General features: G+C 40.4%; 1 protein-coding gene across 6 annotated transcripts in view; it reads left to right on the top strand.

Moving 5' to 3' along the window:
- Positions 1 to 23,823, top strand: part of POU2F1 (POU class 2 homeobox 1) — a 110,646-nt gene that overhangs the window by 53,281 nt on the left and 33,542 nt on the right. For 5 of the 6 annotated variants that reach the window (XM_072398377.1, XM_072398376.1, XM_072398374.1 and 2 more), the window contains exons 2-3: positions 14,315 to 14,377; positions 15,255 to 15,355. In XM_072398377.1, coding sequence (XP_072254478.1) covers positions 14,315 to 14,377; positions 15,255 to 15,355 — 164 coding nt within the window. Of the gene's footprint in view, positions 1 to 14,314; positions 14,378 to 15,254; positions 15,356 to 19,805; positions 19,860 to 23,823 lie in introns of all 6 variants that reach the window. The other variant, XM_072398378.1, reaches the window with a different exon arrangement.

Raw genomic sequence — 23,823 nt, 5'->3', positions numbered from 1 at the left:
GCTTTTTGCATTTAAACACATGCATTTCTAAATCTTTATGTACAAATGTGAGAAGGCAGCACTCGGTAACATTTCCAGGAAGGTCAGAAATCTGATCCCCTTCTAAATGTTGTGGTTCCATTCACCAGTCCCTATATCCCTATAGGCAACCTTATCGTCCAGCATGGTTGCTCAGTGGTTAGCACTCTGTGCTGGGTTGCAGGTTCTCCCCATGCGTGGGTTTCCTCTGCGTACCCTGGTTTCCCTCCAAATTCCAAAAACATGCAGTTAGGTTAATTGGCTTCTCCCTAAAATTGACCTTAGACTGTAATAAAGACATATGACTATGGAGGGACATTAGATTGTGAGCTTCTTTGATGGACAGCTAGTGACATGACTATGGACTTTGTACAGTGCTGCATATTATGTTGGTGCTATATAAATTTTGTGTAGTAATAATAATAATAACCAGCAGGAGAAACCATATTGCATGCGTGTTGCTGCATGATTCTTTTCTATATGGAAGGGAAAGAAAGGGTAAGAAATCTGTAGGCTTAATCTACATTTACCCCCTGAAATCTTAAAGGACAAGTTCGCCTTTAGTGACTCCATGATTAAGCCCAACTAGGGAGCAAAGTGCATGATGGCATACCTAGGGCATGGATTATCCTTCAGGAAAAAACATTAAACAAGTTTTTTCCAATCGTGGAACCCGAGGGCTCATCCAATGGTTGCTAGGTGTTTCTTGAGCGATTCCAGGTCAGTGAACACCAATCTTGTTTGGTTATCTATATGCCCAGCAATGTAAAGAGCTGTGGACATTGTAATTACAGTAGTTAAGTACTAAAACTTATTTCAAGGGGTTCCTCCATGTTTAAAAGAGGTGAGCAAAAGGTGCAATAAACCATCACTGATCTAAGGATTGCAGCTTGCTTGCACTTTGATTCTGCAAGCTGGATGGGTCCTATAGTGAGCCTGGACCCATGGCTAGATTACAGTTTTCTTTTGTGGTATAAGGCATAGTGGTTCTCCTACTCCTCTATAGTGACAATGCTGAGTGTACCCTACCTAGCTTACTTACTTTCTTTTTTCTCGAGTGATCTTTCCTCCATGACAGTCATGCCCAGTTCTTATTGTGGCCCAATTCAATTCCAAGTGACCACCACTGGGTGCCATGAATACAGATCACCAATAAAAATAAATAGGGTTGCAATACACATGTTCAGTTTCTAGAAGCGAAAAAAAAATTACTAAAAGAATACTATCGGACATGGGCAGCACTTAAGAGGGGGGTATGGGGATCGTTTATGGACACCTTCATTACATGATTAAAGGTTCTAACTATTCTGCACCATTCTAAAGTGTTTTTGTCTGTGCCCCTTCTGGCCTAATGGCAAGTAAGAGGTAATTTTCCTAACGTACACTTAAACTGCATTATTACCTTAAAAATAAAGCTCTCTTTTTCAAGCCAAACTAAATAAAACGTTGTACCAGGTTTGATGGATCGCCTAGCTTCACTGATGAAAGTGTATCCTCTCCAGCCTTGGAGAGCTTTAATAAATCAGACCCAATGTCAGAGAGTTTGCAAAACTGTGAAAAGTGTTGTCGCACGACATGATTGTGGTTCCTATTGTGTATTCTTTCACAAATCGCAGCCTTCATATTATGTTTCGTGTTTCATGCTTTAACCTGTTTTTTTTTATTTATTTTTTTTATCAAATCTCATTAATCGTGATCCTCTACACAAAAACCCTGGTGCCTGGGAAAAAAGTGAATCTGCAAAAACACACCACAAAAAACATGTACTGGGGTGCTATTTGTGTTCCCTCCTCTAAAGAGGAAGGGCCACCCAGATTCCCCAGGGCGCAATGCTCCTGATGGGGGCTGGATACTAAGACCACACAGTCGAAGGCAAGTGGGCCTACTAGCCTGTCTGACCAAGATCAGATAGGTCCCGTTCTCTTGTGGGCTTGGCCTAAACCTACCCACCAGATACTAGGTTGGGAGCTCTCCCGAAGAGACATTCTCAGTAAGGGAGAGCACTCGACCATAAGGCCAAAGCACTTCCCAGACTTCAGGGCTGACCCATAAGGGAACAGCACCCTCCATCGTCGTTGGCATACAAAAACCACACCAGCCTTGGAGAGCTTTATTAAATCAAACCCAATGTCAGAGAGTTTGCAAAACTGTGAAGAGTGTTGTCGCACCACATATTGTGTGTTTTCACAAATTGCAGCCTTCATAATGTTTCGGATATTTTGCTTAAACCTGTTCTTCGGTTCATCTATGCCAGTGTTCAACCCAGAATTGTTTTTAAGCCGGGTGTAAAGAATCTGTAGGCGGGTGGTGGCCTTCATATCGTGACGCACCCAGGCTTTTTTAGGTGGTTACTGATAAGTGCCGGGTCGTGTGCCCTGCTAAAAGAGGCCGGGGAGATCACTATATGTATGTAAAAGGAAATGGTTTAGGTGTGCACACCTAACGATAAACTTTTTCCAAACCAAGCCATTGTCAAGAAGCCATGCTGGTTCTTCTTCATCTAAAGATCTACAGCTGAGTGCTTTAACCTTTCTTCTAAAGTTCTTTTCTCCCTTTTTCCAGTTACAGACCGTGCACAGAGAACGCTCCTGTTAACGGTCTTGTTGTGAAGGGATTAGCGGAGATTGGAATGCAAAGGCTCATTTCAAGAAGCTTTTATTTTTCCTGAAGTGACTGAGTAGCACAGTTCATGTATAGTTATATTTCTATAGTGCAACTTTACTAAAAACTTTTTAGTTTTGTTGGCATGGGTAGGATTTGATCCCCTACTGAGACCTGACTCCTGTGACCCTGACTCTTCACAAAGATATTTAGCAGTAAAAAGAAACGCCGGAGAAAAGTTGAAGAATCTTCCCATAGAGGACAAAGCCGAAGCAAGAGTAGAGCTGGTCAATGAGGTGCAGAAAATCCAACTTTTATTCAAATCTCATGCAAATTACAAAGCCTTGAAACTGAGCCAGTCAAACTCAGATAGAGTTTGATTGGCTCAGTTTCAAAGCAGTTCAATTTGCATGTAATTAGCATATTATTTGCATAAAAGTCCAATTTTTGTACATATCATTGACCAGCTCTAGGCAGGAGGTAAGGAGGATGCAAAAACTTACAGTTCTTGCAGCTGTAAACCAAAGTTTTCCAGTAAGAAGAATCATCATAGTAAAATTTCAAGTGTTAGTAAGTAAAAATACCTCTAGCGCAGTCCCAGATAGCAGTGTATTCCCACTTTTTGCTGGCTGGCAACAGGAAAACTATTCTTCGAGTGAGTGCATGCTACAACTCCGCATCAGATCTGTCCCTGTTGGAGATTTGATCTCATGTTTTGTGGGAAAAAAAGATTTTGGGAACTTTCCTTTTAATAGTCCAAAACCAGAAAAGTTCTAATTAATGCTATATATCTCCTTTACACCATACAAAGCTCAGCTGATATTGGTTAAATGGCCTTACAGGGGCATCAAAACGAAAACGTTAGTCTTACAAAGCAGCCATAGTTATAGTTGAAACCCAGCCCCATGTGACAGGGAAGGATCTTTGCGCTTTGTATGGAAGCAAGAGTCTCTGCTGAGGCCTTGCATACCCCTGCTGTCTCAACGATCTCCAACATTGTCTGGCCTGACTTCTTTGTTTTTGGTATAAATGTACAGGTTAATCATAATCCAAAAGGACAAAAAGAAAAGTAGAGGTGTTTCGATTTGGCAATAAAGTTTGTAATATTCTGTTTCTGATATATGTAACTTTTTAGGAACATGCATCAATACATAATATGGCTTTCAAAAGTTATTTGAGTCCTGTCCTGATTAAAAACCAAGATGCACCTGACCTATTAACTATACATAGATTCTCTAATCATATGGCTGATGATTAACGATAACCGTTAAAAAAGAAACGCTAGATCCCTCCTAGCCCGACGCGTTTCGTCTTTTGCCTTCTGCCTTCTTCAGGGGTATTGCTAAGGACGGTTAGGCTATAGGTAACTAAATAAAGATATAAAAAGAACTATTTACACACATATATATAAACACATAATCCAAAAGGAAGCGTTAAAAGGAAATCGGGTCACTGGTATAGCTCTAGTAGTCTTCTGTGTACTGTTGTGCATCTTTTGGAAACTTTTTTTTCTTCTTGGTTTGCCAGTTTATAATGTTGAAGTGGAATTCTCAAACATACCTCTGTAGGTTTGGTGCTGCTTGTCAGCTACGTGAAGTCTAAAAAAGTTTTGCCACTAATCAAATCTGACCGGTCTTGTAGGTTTGCCTGTGATTGGTGATCAGAAGAGAGGAAGTTCCCTGTTTTCTTTAAAACTATATAAAGCATTACTTCTAATCCATAACTTTTTTCCCAGTAACCCCCCTTTAGCCATCCCCCCCCCCCATCTTATCACTTTACAACTTGCTGCTTAGGTCAGTAAAGCCAATCCAGTGGAAGAAATTTCATTTTGTTCCTGTTAATTATTATGCTGGCACTCCGCAGATAATTCCCCCCCTCCCCACCTTTCGTGCACTTTTTTTTCTTTTCCTCCCCGGCTGCTGTGCTGCTTGGAATGTTTGCGCTAACCAATTAATATGCAAATGAGCTGATAAATATTTATGCCATGATTTAAATTATGCAGGGAGCGCTTTCAGTGTTCTCTGCAAATGAATTGCTCACGGACTTCAAAGTGCTGGCTGCTGCGCTAACGAGGGAAGATTTGCATAAGGCCCTAATCAGCCGCATACTGATTAAGCTTCATTATGGAAACTGCCAGCTGCAATCTTTGTTTCTATTTTATTACAAAAAGGGGAACTTTTTCACGCTTCAGTTGCCTTGACAATGTCAGAACGAGCTAGCAGGAGAAGCTAAAAAACTCTGCAGTGCAAACTCTTCAAGTTTTTCGTCTTCGGTTTTGCCACAGTGATGGTCTCCCCCGTGTAATATCTGTCGTTATTTACCCCCCTCCCCCTTTTCCCGGTGTAAATTAGTCCGTCTCCTAAAGAATTATTAGGCAGATTCTACTTTCCACCTGTTAAGGAATCCAAGCAAAGGCTCTCGGCGTAGCATCATCATGCTGGACTGCAGCGACTACGTACTAGGTGGGTACTGCTTGTGCTTCATAACCGTTTAATATGGTAATAGGGGGTGTGTGGTAGACTAATAGCATATGTACGAGGGTGGCTCGGCACGCTGGACCTCCCTGGCTCAATGCTCATTGATTCCGTCATGGGGCTTAAACAGCCATGGCTTGGAGAAGGAAGGCTGTGTTGGCAAGGCTTGCAAGCCACTGTGCCTTTATGTGGTCTGGTGCATGGTGTGGGATTTATTTACATTGTAATATTATTGGTGTGAAAGAAATTCTTAGGGTGGCTTGAAATCGTCTAACACCGTAATGTCAAACAATGTGAACCACAATTTTCACCACTTGTTGAATCAAAGTCCTGGCCAGCTCTCCAAAAATGCAGAAATAGGCAATGGTGGGAGGGCTTGATTGACAGATGCCGGACACCGACGCAGCTGTTGATCTCAACCGGTGCAGTGTATGGCCGGGAAAGGGGAGCAGTAAAAAAAAAACAAGACGTCTTGGTGGAAGTTTTTCCAGCTTGAGGAGACCAATGGCATATCGTACCGTTTGCTGTGCTGTTTGTCACCAGATCGTTGAATTGGTTGAAGGAGTTAGAAGCTGACCCGGAGTTCTAAAATTAAATAGTGAAGTGTGAGAGTGATGGGTTTTTAAAATGTATTCATACAAAGTGGATGTACCTTCTTTGTTAGTTTTTTGCATATTTATAATTGACTTTAAAAGCTAACACACACATCACCCAATCAAAGCTGTGCTTTCAATAATTTGTCTACATTGAGGTCTTGTTGGGTTTTTGTGGTTACAGGACACCAGCGTTTGTTTAAATGTGATAGATTTGATTTTTTGGTCGTATAGGCAACTAAAACCTTTTATGAACCACGATCGCTAAAATATGATTTGTGTTGGCTCATCTTTCAGGGAAGTTTATTTGTGTGAAGGCAGATTTTGGATTGTTGTAACATTTACCTATTTTTTAAGTTAAAGAAAATCACACTGTCCTCCTTCTTTTGAAAAAGCTACTTTTTTTGACATCTGTAGACATGCATAGACAATTCTACAGATGTCAATGCTTAGACAACCATATTTTACATTAAAGTACATGGCAATGTAGTGCATGGATTACAGAACACTGGCATTTCTTAGCAATTTCTCCAAAATTCATCAGACAACACCGTATTTTTAAGTTTTCCCGAAAGTCGCATTATTTCGGGGTCTCTGATTCTTTTCATGCAGAAGGGAGCTGGGGGAGGGAACCATTCTTCCTTTTTTTGCGGACTACATTTACCAGAAGCCCTTGCTGGGAGATCTAAATCACTACTCGTTGGTATAATGAGAGGGGAGAAGGCGCTGTATGGTCTGTACATCAGAAGTAATGTCAGCTGCATTACTGTTAACTACAGGGTACTGTAGTTCATAGAGTGGTTTGTAAGAGAAAAGGGTGACAACTCTTCTGGAAAGTCAGCAATGGTGTTACAGCATTGTCAGCCCCGTGTAGAATGTAAGGTCAGCACAAATGTACTAGAAGAATCAAAAGTTCAAATTCTTACACTTTCAATCCGACTTTCTCAACCTTTTTAACATTGAAATTAGCTGTCAGGTCTTCAGGAAACCACAGCTATAATTACTATATCCACATCTCACAGTATATTAGCATGGGGGTCAGTGGTAAGAATGTCACCAAAAAAGTGTCATTTAATTTGACCTGAAAGACTCACATTGCTCAAGGAACCCCTAGTAAACTTTGGAAGGACCCTGGAGTTGAACAGAACCCTGATAATGAGTATCTAATATTTGGGTATCTGCCTGCTCGATATCGTGTAGGTCCACCTTGAGACCATCAACCCTTCCAACCTCTGGAGAAATCTTAGGGTTCCACTGAACCCTGGTAAAAAAATGTCCAGCTAAACTTTTTTACTACTTTTGGATATATTTGCTCTGCCCCTAGGTGTACAGACAATTTGGTATGATAGCAGAATGGAAATGTGTACAGTATAGTGTAATAATACTCTTGTGTGTGTTGGAAGGAACTGTCTGTAGTGAATGCGTGGTCCATAAGACCTGGTATTATCATACATCTGTCCATTGTGTATTCAGGCTTTGCACGTACAGCTGAACAGAGAAGCTCTGTGTTGTTTGGAATCGTCACTGTCGTGGTCTCACCAGGCCTCCTTACTGTGAATTCCTGTCATTCCCTGAACACACTCAGCTGAACGCCTTTTATTTCCAGCCTAGCTGGGTTAGATCTGCTCTGCATATCCATTATATATATATATATCTATCTCGACATTTTACTATTTATATGATGCAACCCAGGAGTGGATTGAAGGATTCAGTAAATTACTTTCTAAATGGCTCTGTTTAAAGTGGACCTTCTGTGCATCACAGAACACAACTTTGAATTTAGGCGGGACGATGCAGCTGTAAAGCTGCACCGAACTGTTAATAAGGAAGTGAGAAGCTTTATATTTTCACTACACAGTGGTATTGAAGTTTGATTTTCAAATAATCTCTTTAAGCCTTGATGCCTAGGTGACATTTTTTCCCTTTTTAGTGTTCTCTCCAACCCTTTTTATCGGGTCGCACCACCCAACACTTTTCAGTAACCACCTGGCTGTTTTGGGGTGATTACTGAAAAGTTGGGTCACAATACAGGGACTGCGACCCGCCTACAGCTTCTACCCCCCCAGCTTAAAAAAATATTCCAGGGGTAATACTGCTCTTGACTCTCATACCACCATCGGTGGTACCTTGCGTAGAAGTTCTTTAAGTCACAGAAGAAACTCTGTTGTAGTCAAACCAAATTTCAGTCATTCTGCCACTAACTTATGGTTGCAATAAAAAAAAAAAAATACCCTTCTTGTGCTGCAAAATGCTACACCCGTAATTAGAAATTCAGTAGCTGCATTCTCTAGAGTTGAGCGTCAGTCTTTTGTGACCACCCCCAAGGTACTCGGTGGCTCCTACCACAAACTGCCTCATCAGGTAAGGCTTAAGGAGCTAGCAGGGGACTACTGGAAATCTTGATATCTGAAGAAACTACAACAGGGTTCGTTCTTTAATGCAGGAGCATTTGGTGAAAGCACAAAAGTTTTCAGTTACCTTATTACTTCACTTCCAGGCTCCTCCTCCATGTTGCCGGTCCCACACAGCCTCTTCCATAAGCCCCTCTGTGATGTGGCCCCAGGCACTGACATCATCCCCTACAATTTAGGATCAGTAGTTCTGCATGGTAAATGAGGACACCTCAGGCCCACCCACAGCCTGAAGAATTAAATGAAAGTATGCCAGTCGCTGGGGGAATGAGGGAAAAGGTAAGTAAAAAACTTTTTTTTTTTGATTTTCACCCTGGACGTAAATGAGCTTTTAATCCTTACAGTGCGGGGGTAGCCCAACTGCAAGGGAATCTTTTGTTTTGTTAAGGTTATAAATAATAAGACACTGCTCTTGATGCTTGACTAGCTAATAAATCTTTTCAGTTTATAATCATGTAAGCGCTTTTATACTGAAGACTTGCTGCCCCTAAATTGGGGAAACTCTGGGAAATTAAATGTTGTTCATTAATAGGCTATGTGATTTCATGTATCTTTCTGTAAATCAAAGTGCGTTCATTTATAGGCTGTGTGATCTTTGTATATCGCAAAGATTTTAACAAACTTCATTACAGATTCCTACCTGTTTCCGATCTGAAGGAAGAATGGCTTCATCATTTCCTTTCCAAACCGATTCCTGACTGAAGGGTCTGGTTAATTATAAGTACCTGGTATATCTTTCAGTGTTCTAAAAAATCTTACGTGCCTACTTCCCTTTAGTAGAAGTAGATAACCTTTTGTAAGTATGTCCTCAAAACTGAAACTCGTTTTGTAGGGGATACCTAGAAAATTTACTGATATAATCATTATGGGTAAATCTGTGAGCCCATTTCACAAGTGGGGAAAAACCCTTTCTGGGGGCTTTCAGTACACCTACGATGTACAGTACGCCTCCAGGTTGCTATACTGCATTGATTGGTTTTTGAGTGCATTAGAAAACACCTTTGTAGTTAAAGCAAAACTAAACTGAAAATAAAAAAAATTACAACTGCCTTTAAATCCCTCAGATCCCTCGATGGCGCTGAACCTTACCTCGATCTAGTCCCGCGTCCTGGTCTCACGTCGTCCTAGAATTCCTCTTCGTCCACCCGGCGCAGAGGAAGTGCTGGGCGCCACAAATCTTCTCTTCCGTGACTTCTTGCTAAGTCACCCGATCTTGCATTGCAGAGGTGCAAGATTGAGTGACGTGGCTGGCTGTAAAGGGGGGAAAAAAGAGAGCCAATCTCACTGCGCATGCGTGAAATCGGAATCTCTTTACCATTAGTGGAATAATGTCCCTTCTGCCCATGTCTGGCTTGGGGCATGTGCAGGAGCACCCAGAGCCCCCAGAGATGCTTGACATAGGTATCCCGGGAGGCTCTGCGCTTGCGGCGATCAAGACTGAAAGGGGCAGTGCTGCACCCTTTTTTTTATGTAAAGTGAAAATGTTGAATATAGGTCCGCTTTAAGTAAAAAAAAAAAAAAATACCTTGCGTAAATTTACTGGGATCTGCCCCACTTCATGTTGGAGCTTGTAAGAGTTTGTCCAGTTTGTGTATAATGTTTACACAGTTTGCCCATGTGTGTTCTGTTATTGGACAGTGGGTACAGTTTCCTTTGTGGCAAATCTAGGCCCAACAGAAGCTTTTCTAACTCTTCTAATGTCCCCATTGAGTGTGGTTGTTTTGCAGGTGTTGGCCAGATTCCATGACATCTTGGAAACTTGATTGGATTATTTTACGTCTTCAGTCCGTTTGGTGCTACCAAGTGCTATAAATTAGTGTATCACAGTCTGGTTTTATGACACTGTTGTGATGAATCTGCTTTTGTCCCTCACACCTGTTACTTTCTAGAGTAATTTCAGATCTGCTCCGGAAATGCTGCAGTTTTAAAATGGGTAATGCAAAACAATTATTAAAAACGTGCCAGTTATTACTGCTATTGCACTTAATTTCAGTATAGGTCTATATGATTTTTAGGTCATTATATCTTTAGAACAGGGTTAAAATATTTTTATACTTTAGTTGGTTGTCCTTTAAGCCCAACTTTTTGGTTTTCGATTGAGTGGGTGCAACTTAGAATCTCTTACCAATGTCTTCATATTTATTTCCCCTAACCTCTTGTTTCAGTAACACTAGGACAAGAAATGAGAAGGTGCGATTGTCGGCCGTACAGGAAGGCACAGAGTAAAAATAAACGTAACAGATGTTCTAACCCCTTTGCATGCTACTAAATAAATGTGCTTTGGTTACTGTCTGTCCCCCTTTTCCAATCTGTTCCTGTACCTCTGGCGCCTGCACATTTGCACTAGAAGTACACAAACCACAAACCTTATAGATATTCTCATCATTTTCACACTTGCTCAAAAATACAATGGACTTCTGAAAAGACTTAGGCAATAGACTTGGGCAGCATGCTGGCTCAGTGGTTAGCACCTTGGCCTTTGCAGCACTAGGTCCTAGGTTTGAATCTTGGCTAGGACACTAGCTGCATGGAGTTCTCCCTGTTTTGTGGATTTCCTCTGGGTACTCCGGTTTCCTCCCACATTTCAAAAACCGGATAATTGGCTTGCCCCCAAAATTGAACTTAGATTATATTAATGACATAAGACTGTGGTAGGGACATTATATTGTGAGCCCCTTTGAGGGACCGCTAGTGACATGACTATAGACTTTGTACAACACTGTGTAATATGTTAGCGCTATATAAATACTGTATAATTTTAATCCTCTACTGGTAAAGTCCAATCACATAGGTTCCCAGAATTGGCCTATTATTCAAATAGTGACCCGGGATGGTTTGGTTGTGCTCTTGTTGATGACTTTTTGTACCATTGGCCAAAAAGTATGATGGGTGACCTCAACTTCCAATAGATGTTTGTGCTTACCCTACGTGCCTGTTTGGTACCAAGTATGAAAAATGGTCTCCATTGACATTAGGAAAGCATAGAAGTCATTGCACTTCAGTGCCAGCATGGGATATGATTAATACAATTGAATGCCTTGTTTGGAGGTACCAAACTTCTTTTGGAAGTAATAGGCAAATACCTAAATATATCTTTAAGGACATGGGACCTAACTTGGTACACGGGGTACTAAAGGAGGTAAAGAAAGGTGTATACATTTCCCATCATTAAATTAGGCTGGTATTTACATTCCTAAAGTTGTGTTCTCCCGGCACCTCTGGGTGGTTACTAAAGAGTTGGGTCAGAATACAGGGGCTGCCATCCACCTACAGCTTCTTCCCACCCAGCCTAAAAATAATTTCTGCGGAGAACGCTGCTAAAGTGGACCAGGGCAATATAGAAAGTATTGTCAATTGTTAAAAAAAAGCATTGGGGCTTCCATATAGAATTGCAGTCGCACTGCGAAATGCGTAACGTGAAAGTAAGTCCTGTATTTTGCCTTTTCCTGGGAGAGCTTGCTTAGCCTCATAAAAAGCCCCAACCTGGCCAATTTAGATTACATATCAGGATTTCTTTTTGTTTTCATGGCCGTGCAGGTCTGGGACTATAAAGTGAACCGTGAATAAGCAAAACCCATGCCCAACCCAAGGACTATACGCAATGGCAGATGCCATCTTACAAAAGCCCTCTTTCCAAAATCCAAGCAGGATTGATGGTCTGTATCTTCCAGAGTCCCGGTCTCTGGTATCGTCTGTAAATTAGGAGACTTTTTCGGAGGAAATCCTTCCTCTCATAAACAAGCGGTTTCCATGGTGATGGGGAGACGGCGCCGAGATTGAAGTTTGTGAAAAGAGGAACAGCCATGCAGTTTTCAACACAATATAAATTATATTTATCTGCTATATGGGGTTTGTGTGCTCCAGACTCGGAGGGATTAGCCGGAGGCGGCAAATCATGTCCGAGGCCTAAAAGTCAGGGAGCCGGTGCAGAGACGGCACATCCTGCTAACATATCGATCTCCTGTCCATTCCACCAACTGCGCCCATCATAGCCCTTGTTCTGGTCCTGACCTAAATACCTCCGCCGCACATGTCTAATACACCATATCACTGAAGAATTTACTGTATGGCTACTGGGACATAAACATTTTGCAGCAGGGACTTTTCCTTTTGTGGCAATGCAGCCATTTCAACTAACCCTTAAATGCTGGGAAGTCGCCTTATGTTTTACACCTCGCCCTAGAAACCAATTTGCTAAATTTTGTCTCATTTAGCAGAGTCTAAATGGCCACTTCCTGCATAGTTGCCAGGTGCATTGTTTCTTGCAACAAAGTCCTGCACGTGTTTGTATGTCTGTTTGGTTTTCCAAAAGGCTGGTAACCATGCATATGGATATTACGGTTCTTTTTCTGTATGTTTGGACTCTGCACAGTACCACTTCTCATGTCCTGTACCCCAGATTTAATTCTCAGTGCCTGTTCTTACTCTGTATGTAAGGACTTTGCACAGTACCACTTCACATGTTCTGTACCCTGGGTGTATTTCCCAGTATCTGTTCTAATTCTGTATGTATTGCCTCTACACCATACCACTTCACATGTCCTGTACCCCGGATTTAATTCTCATTATCTGTTTTTACTCTGTATGTATGGACTCTGCACAGTACCATTTCACTTGTCCTGTACCCCAGATTTAATTATAGCTCTCTATTCTTGTTATGTACAGTATGTATTGACTCTGCACAGTACCACTTCACATGTCCTGTACCCCAGATTTAATTATTGGTATCTATTCTTATTATGTACAGTATGTATAAGCACTGCACAGTACCACTTCTCTTGTCCTGTACCCTGGGTGTAATTCCCAGTATCTGTTTATAATTCTGTATATATATTGCCTCTACACAGTACCATTTCTCATGTCCTGTACCCCGGATTTAATTCTCATTATCTGTTTTTACTCTGTATGTATGGACTCTGCACAGTTCCACTTCTCTTGTCCTGTACCCTGGTTGTCATTCTAAGTATCTGTTCTAATTATGAATGTATTGACTCTGCACAGTACCACTTCTCATGTTCTGTACCCCGGATTTAATTCTCAGTATTTGTTCTTACTCTGTATGTATAGACTCTGCAGATTACCACTTCACTTTTCCTGTACCCCAGATTTATTATTATTATCTATTCTTATTATGTATGTATGAGCTAAGCACAGTAGTACCACTTCTGTTGTTCTGTACACTGGGTGTAATTCTCGGTATCTGTTCTTATTCTGTATATATATTGGGACTGCTCAATGGAAAGCTGGGTGTAATACTCCGTATCTTATATATCTGCAGGGACATTGGTGGTACCACTGCCCTTGTCCTGTTCCCCGTGTGTAATTCTTAGTATATCTTACTCTGTATGTGTGGACTCTGCACAGTGCCACTTCTCTTGTCCTCTTCCCTGGGTCTAATTCTCAGTATGTGTTCTTATTCTGTATGTATAGGCACTGGACAGTGGAACATTGGGTATAATACTCTGTATCTTACATATCTGCATGGAAGTTGATGGTACCACTTCTCTTGCATACCGGAAGTGATTCCTTGCATTCATCCTTTTTGCAGAGTGCATTGTACACCTCTTTCTTTTAATCATTTACCTTTTTACTTTATCCTAGATCCCCAGTCGCCTCCTAAACAATTTAGTTTGCCTGTTCCTTGTTCTATTACCCAGCTTTTCTGAACACGGGGGACTAGTGAAATTACTTTCAGGTCTCAGGGAACTTCTGCTAATATTTGTTATGCCCAATTCATAGTACATTAGTCCGTGGCCAATACCTTTGGATGATTGCCTCTTACATTGTTCATCAGTGGAATGATTGCCACCCAATAAATCATTGGTGATAACTGAGAGGTACAAATTGCTCCTTGCTGAACTCTGTTTTATAAAGTGGGGAATCTGACATTCCCTCAAACATTCCCTGGTGGAGAATCGATTACTGCCATTGGAGCAGATGGACCTGGACGTTTCTCCACCAGTGAATGTTTGAGGGAACGTCTGATTCCCTGTTTTATAAATACAGCCCAATGTGTGTTCTAGGTGACGTGGGCAAGAGACACTTTTCTCCTGTTGTGTACAGAGGTGAAGATGTGTCAATTCATCTATCATTTGGATTTAATTTACCAAGTTTGTATGTTTTTTTTATTTCCAGTTGCAACAATGACTTGTTTGTGGTCTCTAAAAAATAAGTTTTTATTTTTTAAATATTTAATTATTTTCTTTTTTCTATACAGATGCAAGAATGAATAATCCGTCAGAAAGCAGTAAATCAACTGACAGTGGAGATGGAAATGCAGGTAAGGTGCTAAATGTGCATTGAAAGAATGTTTTTATAAATGATGTCCTGGTTCTTGTTTAACAAATATGTTGGCCCTAACATAAAGTCCATTAGGTATTTACCCGTTTGTTTTTTTATGTTAATGTTTTTGCCTTTACTCACAGAACGTCTCACACAAACTATAGGAAGCCTCAAAAATCTGCTGGGATCCTATAGTTTAGCATGCAAAATGCTGTAACCAAAGAAGCTTGTTCAAGGCATGGGACTAAAGTGCAATTTTTATTAAATACAAAACTTGATTTTAGTTCACTTCTATGTATTCAAGAGCACCCATGCCATTATTATTCCTTTTTAAATACCTATTCTGAACAAGCAATAAAATTCCTTTTAAGTTTTAAAGCTGTCCAGAGAAATTCACCTTCACCGTGGCTTGCAAAGCACAGCTACTTTGGCTTTATTTCCTCTAGCAATTTTGTACACACTCAACAATAGAATTTCTAAGTTGTTAGAAGTTCATTGCAACCTGACTACAGAGTTGCAGTTCTGATTTCTGTGGATTATTTAGTTCGAGCAGCTAGAAAAGTTTGTGTGGAATTCTCTTAAAGCTAATTTACTTATTGTTAAGAATGTATAAATATTAACTAGGAACGTTTAATGTGATACCCTATCCATCGAGTATATCGTTGAATGAGTCCTGAGTATGAGCAGTGGGACCAAGCACAAACAGATCCTGTTGTCCTCAGAGAAGAACCTTCCTTGTGTAGGCACCCTGGAAGTAGAAACTGGTCTCCCAGATAGGGTGGGTTAGGACCACGTCATCATTTCCTGCTTTCTTTCTATCATTTGTATAAACCAATTCTTTATAGCACATCATTGACCGCTGCAACTCTCCGCAGGCACACAAACAAATGGTCTGGACTTTCAAAAGCAACCAGTGCCTGTCGGAACGGCCATCACGACAGCCCAAGCACAGGCCTTCCTCGGACACCTCCACCAGGTAAGAGCCTACACTAATACGCAGACTTTCCCTTGACATTACTTATTCTGGTATTCAAGATGTTTCCATGTTTCCAACTGTCCTATTTGCTGATCACCACATTGACAAATAGGATCATTTGCAAGAGGATTATTGGAATTTGAACCTGTGTGGCTGCACTGGAGGGCCTTGGAATGGTGTAACAGCAAGCTCTCACTTGACCAATCACTACTTTTATGAGTGATGCAACATGCTGGGAAACAGGGACATGTGACTGGTGTAGCCAAGGCAGGAACTTGGCCTATGCCAGGCAGGACTGAACACTTGCCATCTAAGTCTAGCTAAATTGCATGCAATTTTGTTCCATGGGGGCATCAGATTGGCCTTACTGGCTCCTAAAAAACTACATTTTGTGTCCACTTCTTAATTCTGGTAGCTTCTGTAGTTTTCTAGGTTGTGGATTAAAATCAACAGTTTGCTGTTTTTCGATTGGCTTTCCATCTGCTGTGCAAAGAATCATGCAATTTAGGTATTTTCAAGCAGCTAATTGGTAATTACTAAAATATTGCAAAATTAATCCATACCAAACTCTATTGTAAAACCTTCAGAGCTGTTAAATTCAGACCTTTGCTGCTGTATCCCCCAAAATTCTGCTGTTTTATGGCCGAGATTGTGACAATTACACGTTTTCATCTCTTTCCCTAATGCTACCCTATTCTCTCTCTGTCTCTCTCTTACTCCTTTTCTGCATGTCATTCTGCAACCTGTGGAATCAGATCTCCCACATATATGTCACATATACACTGATTAGTTGAAAGCTCTAGTCTTGGGAGTGAGAAGTTCAAGCACCAGGACCAACCTCCTATGACCACAAGAAAAATATAGAAACTTCTCTATAGGTTGCGTCACTGATGGGAATTGAAAGCCAACAAGGCATGGCAGACCTGACAGATGTGACAAAATAAACAGGGGGCCAGTTAAAAAAAATAAAAGTGGTCATGGGGAGAATGACAGTTAGTCTTGCAAATTGTTTTCTGCAACACCTGCACATTTCCCCATTTCTATTTTTTTTTTTTGAAAATGCTGCAAGTACAGATAAACATCTGTTAATACATCGGATCAGGGAAGACAGGCCAAGGCTGACAACTGATTTAGAGCAGCAGCCGCAGGGTGTTGTCAACCCAGTAGGTTGGGAGCTCATTGAATGTCTGGCAGATCTGTGCTTTCCAGTAATCTGTACCTGCAGTATAATAAAAAAAAAAGATAAAATGCTGAAATGTGCTTCTGTTCAAGAGATATAAAAAATATTTATTTAATTTTGACCGGATATAAGTTTTAAAGATTAAATCTAAACCCTATTGCTCCCCCCTGGAGTTGGCACTCTTTTCCTCTCTAGAACGGTTTATTCGCCCCGGCAATGCATGGCTGACAATTTGCATTGTACATGACGTTGGCCTTGCAAACAATGGAGCAACCAAGCAGCTTTAGAGGACCAGTCATGCAGCTGGGATAAAGGGATTGAGGTCTGCAGCACAGTGGCTCAGTGGTTAGCACTCTAACTAGATCTAGATCCCAGTGCTAGATCCCAGGTTCAAATCTCGACCAGGACATTGTCTGCATGGAGTTTGCTGGGTCTTCTTTTGTTTGCATGCGTTTCCTCCAACATTCTAAAAACATGCAGTTAGGTTTATTGGCTTACCCCAAAATTGTCCGTAGTCTGTATTAATGACATATGGCTATGGTAGGGACATTAGATTGTGAGCCCCTTTGAGGACCGCTAGTGACCTGACAATGGAGTTTGTACATTGCTGCGTAATATGTTGGTGCTATAAAAATACTGTTTAATATTAATGGGAGAGGTATACCTGTTTTTTTTGTCAACCTCTCCTTCTCAGACAAAACAAGCAATTAACTGGTTGCACTACAAGAGTCACTTTTTATTTTTCCAGGACTTCAGGTTTATAGTTGGTATAAAGTGGCTGCTGTCCGCTACAAAATACACTAATGCATTGGATGGCGTGTCGGTTGTTGTACCCACTCTCCGGAAAGAGTAGATCTATAAATGTGCGTCTTTCCAAAGATGAGGGCTCAGCCAAGCATGGTCATTGTTATGCTAGTTTTGTTGGACGAGCAGTCGGCCTGCGTAGCATGGCATTTTAGCGTCTTCTACAGAAGCCAAAATGACTTTTAAAAGCATTTTTGGCCGCATCACCACAGCATGTGTTCTCTTCTGTCAGATACTCGGAGACGTTCGCACTCGGTGTCACTATATACTTTCACTTCGCTCAAGACAAATGCAAAGATTTTGTGGTTTTTAACAGAGCGAGGCAGTTGGCTTTTTTTTTTACTGTTTTATTTTGTTTATTTGCTTGCCACAAATTATCTTCAGCATATAGTACATAGATCATTTACATTGGTCTATGTGTGATCAGCTGCAGAGAGACCACAAACAATATTAACAATTGGTCCTTTACCCTCTGCATGGCCTTCTGTGGGGCAGGGTTCAATTCTTTCTAAAACTTATTTCCCCCTTTTGTTTCAATTACTTAAAATAGTAGGCTTTAGTTTCTCTCATTTATTATTTACATATCCATGCAACTACTTTGTACAACAATGGTGCAGTGTGATTTTACTGCAGGACAAACAGTGTTTACACCCTGGTAAAGAGGGGAAAAAATAGTCTATTGGCAGGATTAATGGGTAATAAAACTGTTACAGGAAGAGATAGAAATACAAGATGTGCTGTGTTAAATCCACTGACAGACTGAATCATTATACATAATTTTGTCGTCAACACGGAGGGTCAGTGGTTGGCACTCTTGCCTTTGCAGCGCTAGCTCCCAGGCTCGAGTCTCGGCCAGGTCTATCTGCATGGAGTTTGCAGGTTCTCCCCGTGCGTGGGTTTCCTCTGGGTACTCTGGTTTATCTCCACATTCCAAAAACATGCAGTTAGGTTAAATGGCTTCCCCCTAAAATTGACCTTAGACTGTAATAAAGACATATGACTATGGAGGGACATTAGATTGTGCGCTTCTTTGATGGACAGCTAGTGACATGACTGTGGACTTTGCAGGTTTGCAGGTTCTCCCCATGTTTGTGTGGGTTTTCTCCGGGTATTCCGGTTTTCTCTCACATTCCAAAAACATGCAATTAGATTATTTGGCTGCCTCCAAAAATTGACCTTAGACTGTATTAAGATATATGACTATGGTAGGGACATTAAATTGTGAGCCATTTTGAGGGACCGTTAATGACATGACTATGGACTTTATACTGCGCTGTGTAATATGTTGGTACTATATAAAAATTGTGTAATAATTTTAATTAGACCTCTCAGTAACTATAAATATGCATTACTATATTTCTGATGTTTCCAATACACAGCAGGAATATACAATCTCTTTATAAACTAGTTCCCAGGTCTGCAGAGCAGGAACTTATATATATATATATATATATATATATATATATATATATATATATATATATATATATATATATCTACAGATGCCTGGGAATTCCTAAAACTGCATACATTCTAAAATGCAAAGATGCCATAATCTTCCTGGCCAGGCTGCTTCTACCCCACACCTTGAGACGGCCCGTTCTCTCTTCCTCTTTTCCCCAAGCTTTCCTATTGCTGGGCAATCTGCAAACTTCAGGGTATTTTTTTTTTGTCATTTTATCATTACATATCTGACCCGCTTATCATAAAGTATCAACCTTAATAGTAAAGTAATGCATTTTCTTTCTTCGAATACTTGTAGAGTTTGTAAAAGCTGAATTCCAAGCAGGTACATAAGTGATGCAGTTTTGTATTTGTTAAAATAATAAAAGGTGAACTAAACCCAGGGGATACTCACTTGTTACCATTCTGTGGTGCATGCCCCCATTTCTTCCTTATCTTCCACATTCTTTGGCCTTCTTGATTGGCCAGGCTGGAGTAATTTTATTTTTTTAGTCGGGAACTGCCGGGTATCTTTGCAACCAACACTGAACTGATATGCAGCTCAATGAAATCTGACAGACAGGTGAGATTACTTATCACAGAAGGGACATCGCCTGTCTTTTTGCAATAAAGCCCAACCTCATGCCAAATTTGGTCTTTATCAGCCTGCTGTAACCTGCCTGCACATTATATTGCATAGATAGTGAGTGAAAGGGATGACACTAGCCGCCAGTCAGGCTGTATATTAGTGCTTATGTGCAGATATTAAACATGCTGACAACAGCAGACGGCAAAGTTAGGATTTCTTTACTGCTCATTCAGGCTGGGGTTGTGATCAGGACCAAGCTGTGCTGTGACAGGGGTGTCTGGACCACAAAAGTGGCTGAACAGGAATTAAAGGTCTGACAGGATGTATTTCAAGAAATGTGTTTGTGTGGAGTTCAGCTTTAATGTCTTCTCTGTGTGTAGATAATAAAGTCGGCTGATACCAGATTCACGTTCTGTGTTTGCCCTGTATCGTAGGTCCAGCTTGCTGGAACAAGTTTACAGGCTGCTGCACAGTCCTTAAATCTACAGGTAAGCACTGAACACATTGCATGCCGTTCTCCCCTATTGTGACTGCTACATACACTTCTTATCATTGAATGCAGGCTGAAAATAGTGCTTAAAGGGACTGTCACATACTATCCTTAGAAGGGGTCCCTCCGGATCTGTGATTTGTTGTTGGTTCTGGGGACATTGGATTTTGGTTTGAGCTGTGAAGGAAAAAGGGGCTGTGAGGTAGTACAGGTAGAAGTAAATTATTTGGGGATAGGGGGCTTTCCCCAGAGAGGGTTACCTTGACTTCTAGATACTCATCAACCTAGAATATACAGGGACACAAATAGAAAAACTGGAGATTGAGAGTTGTCCATATTGCTTAAAGAAACCAATCCCTTTCCACCTGTGCAGGTTAGGAAATAGCAGGTGAGATCTGGTCATCTCATTTCTTTCCCCTAACTTTTTGTAAAGTTATGTTGCAGCCAAATGCACAGTTGAAATGCATCGGTGTGATCTGTTATTGGAGTGGAAACATTTTTGGTTCCGCTGAGCCACTCCTGTGATCCACATCGCATTGTCAGAGGGTCACATACCCATTCATAGCCTGAAGCTTTTCACCTGATTTGTTAAAGCTATGCAAGGTAGGAGAAGACTATTATGGGAGAACATAAGTGATCCAGTAAATCTTTAAAAACTTTTGATAATAGTTAGCTGAATCACCCAGGTTCTCACATATTCTATCTTTTCCTGTCTTACAGAGTTCCAGCCCTATGATTGAACTAGTTTTTGTAGTTAGTATATTTCCACCTTACCTGGGCTTTTGTTACAGCTCCAACTGTGCTTACAACCCCCTAGGATAGGCAAGGGGAAACTACGGCCCGTTGGGCTTTCTAATCTGGCCCACTTTTACACATAATTTATATCAGTTCATGCAAACACTCTCTATCAATCTGACAATGGCCCGGCCCGTCTGTCAAATTTGAAAACTCATTGTGGCCCTTGAGCCAAAAAGTTTGCCCACCTCTTTGTTGGAACATTGCTATAGCAGCAGATCCCATGGATGACATTGGTGTTGCGTCTCCATCCCTTATCCGCTTTTTCTGACAGCTAGCACCTTGCCAATGTGCTGGACTATACATAACCATATTGACTGGCAATCAATGATAACAAACAGCTTACTGCTACCCAAGCATTGATCTCTATAGGCAGTCATGAGACACTGTAGCGTCCAGGGTTGTTGGCAAGCAGTAACCTCTCTGCAGCCTCATCGCCATTATGAACATGGCTTAAAGCTAGAGAAATCAGGTGCTAGGTTTTAGTTTTACAGTTCTCAGAACTAAAAAATGACTTTATAAATAGACCCAAAGCCCAACTCTTTATTTAGTAACAATAAATAATTTATTGACCTGAAATCGTCTTTGCCACATAATTTCCCCCCAAACTTCGCATTCCTCTCTGGTAGCAAATCAAAGATATCTCTATTCCACACGTTAGCTTTGTCTCATTTGATGAGAATTGTTACTTGTTAATCTTGTTAATCCCCAACTCTTTAGGGTCATATAAAATATCCCAATTTAAAAATCCAGTCATCACATTTTAAATGCTGGAGAACTATCAGTTTTTAAACATTGGACATCAGTGTTCACAGTGGTGATCAGAAACCTGATTCATATAGAGTAACCAACTTTCAGAAGTAGTGTTTATTGACCAGTTCACGTTCTTTGCCAAAAGTGTCAGCGACTTTGTTGTAAATAAACCCCACCGGTTGCCATTGCTGCTATGAAAGTGATGAATGTTATTTGGCAATTTTTAAAGTGACATTTGTCCCGATCACCACTTTATAAATGTGCCGACACTAGTTAAAGTGTCAGTAAATATTTTGCCAGGTCATTTAGAAAACATGACATGCTTGTCGGGCAATTTTATGATGTGACAAAGACACTAATACTGTTATTTCTTCACAATATACAGCAACTTAGATGAATCACCTGTTATATAAATGGGCTCCAATATCATTTATAAAGAAACAAAATATATAGTGAAAATAATAAAGTGAAAAAAGCGAAATATCAAAGCCATAAAAGTTAGAAGCTCAACATGTCCAAAGCCAGAATCAGATGCCATTGCCAGTAGGGGACAGGGCAGCAACCACATTTCCTCTGTTCTTTATATACCGGAGTTGTATATCCAATGCCTTTAGAGAAATGGAGTCCCAGAAACCACAAAGCGCGGGGAGACCTTTATATAAAATGCATTGCAAAGCCTTATTGCTGCTATAATTTGATTTATATAAAGCATCTCTGTGCTACAATTATTTTATGGACTTTATTTATCTAGCTGATGCTAGGTCCAATTCAAAACCCAATCACTGAGATTCTATAAATATTTGCATGTTAATAGTATCTTAAATGTTTTTAATCTTTTTTTTTTTTATTTCTGCAGCTTTTGAAAGTCCCTCTTTAGGTATTTCCTGTTAGAGGATAGATCTAATTTAGGCATTCCTTATTTCTTTTAGGGAATGTTCTGCATACCTGAACAATACAAATACCTTTTGATTGCCCTTTCAATCACAAGGACTCTTTAATATGCAAATATTGACCCTTAAAATAATATTATTATTATTATTATTATTATTATACAGGATTTATATAACGCCAACATATTACACAGCGCTGTACAATAAATTGGGGTTGCAAATGACAGATACAGACAGTGACACAGGAGGAGAGGACCCTGCCCAGAAGAGCTTACAATCTATATTAGTTGTTTTCTATATCCTCAATTTGGGGGCTCTATTTAAAGGTATAAGCCGGCACCAAGAATACAAAGGGCAGCCATTTAGAACGATTTAAACCTAAGTAAGGTGCCCCCAGCCAGTGCAGTTTACAGAACAACATGATACAAAAATATACCTGCTAATAAATTGGTGAATAAATATTTTTTTTTTGTTTTTTTACTATCATAAAAAATTTAAACAGCTTTAACAATTGACTTAATAGACTGCAAATGCATGTAAAAGCCTTGTCAAGGCCCTTGCTTTTTACTTTCATACTTACTTTTTTGAAAATGTCCTTGCAGAATAATATCCATCTTCCTTTTTTTATTATATATTTTTTTGGAAAATCCAAATCACCATTGCAAAACAGGAAATTCCCCCGAGGCCAATGGCTATCACAACCACTTGATCTGATATAATTATTTATAATACAATCTATAATGGTGAATGGTATGTCAAATTCTATTCGATTGCTTTGCATGATAATATAGCAAAAAAATAGAAAGAGAGGTAACCAATTCCAATTAAGGTGCAGGGACACTCCAATGCACAGCTCCAATAGCTGAAGATCTCTGGTGTCTATCTGCAGAAATACAAGCAGAATAAAAATGGCAGCCATCTAGATTTTTATATACTTGGCGTATGGGTGCATATGGGCAGAGAAATTTACAGAATAAAAAAAAAAAAAAAAAAAAATACCCCTGCACCCATACCGGCAGGATAAAAAAGCCTGAACTGCCATAACAATTTGCATTTAAACCGGTAGACATTTGCAAATATGTGAAACCTACTCTTCCTGTAGTGTAGTGCCCTTGTCATTTTTACCAGGGAACAGGTGCACTTTAGAAATGAGCCGAGAAAGGCAGACGCAGTATATTTGCAATAAGGCTTCAAGCACTTTGTGTTAGCCAGTGTCATGCTTGTAGGCCTCTCCTATATTTTGTCTATGAGGAACTTATATTTATATATTATCTATACTCTACAAGTCCACAAATTGATATAACGTAAAGATTCAGTTGTGGCCATAATGAAGCAGTAGCCTTCACCGCTCGCCGCAGCACAATAGCTTCCTATTAGAGATTTGTCGTGCTGAAGTTAGATTTAAGCAGGCGTCCCCAACGGTCCTACTTTATGCTAAAACCGACTGCTTTTGTGTGCTGTCCGCAGTACCAGGGCTGTAATGAGCCGTTATGGCAATATTTCAAACACTGGCAGCTCAGAGAA

Source organism: Pyxicephalus adspersus, chromosome 1 (assembly GCF_032062135.1).
Source record: "Pyxicephalus adspersus chromosome 1, UCB_Pads_2.0, whole genome shotgun sequence".
In the NCBI taxonomy this organism is placed as follows: Eukaryota; Metazoa; Chordata; class Amphibia; order Anura; family Pyxicephalidae; genus Pyxicephalus; species Pyxicephalus adspersus.
Note: the sequence above shows the minus strand (reverse complement) of the source record. Positions and strands in the feature narration are given on the sequence as shown.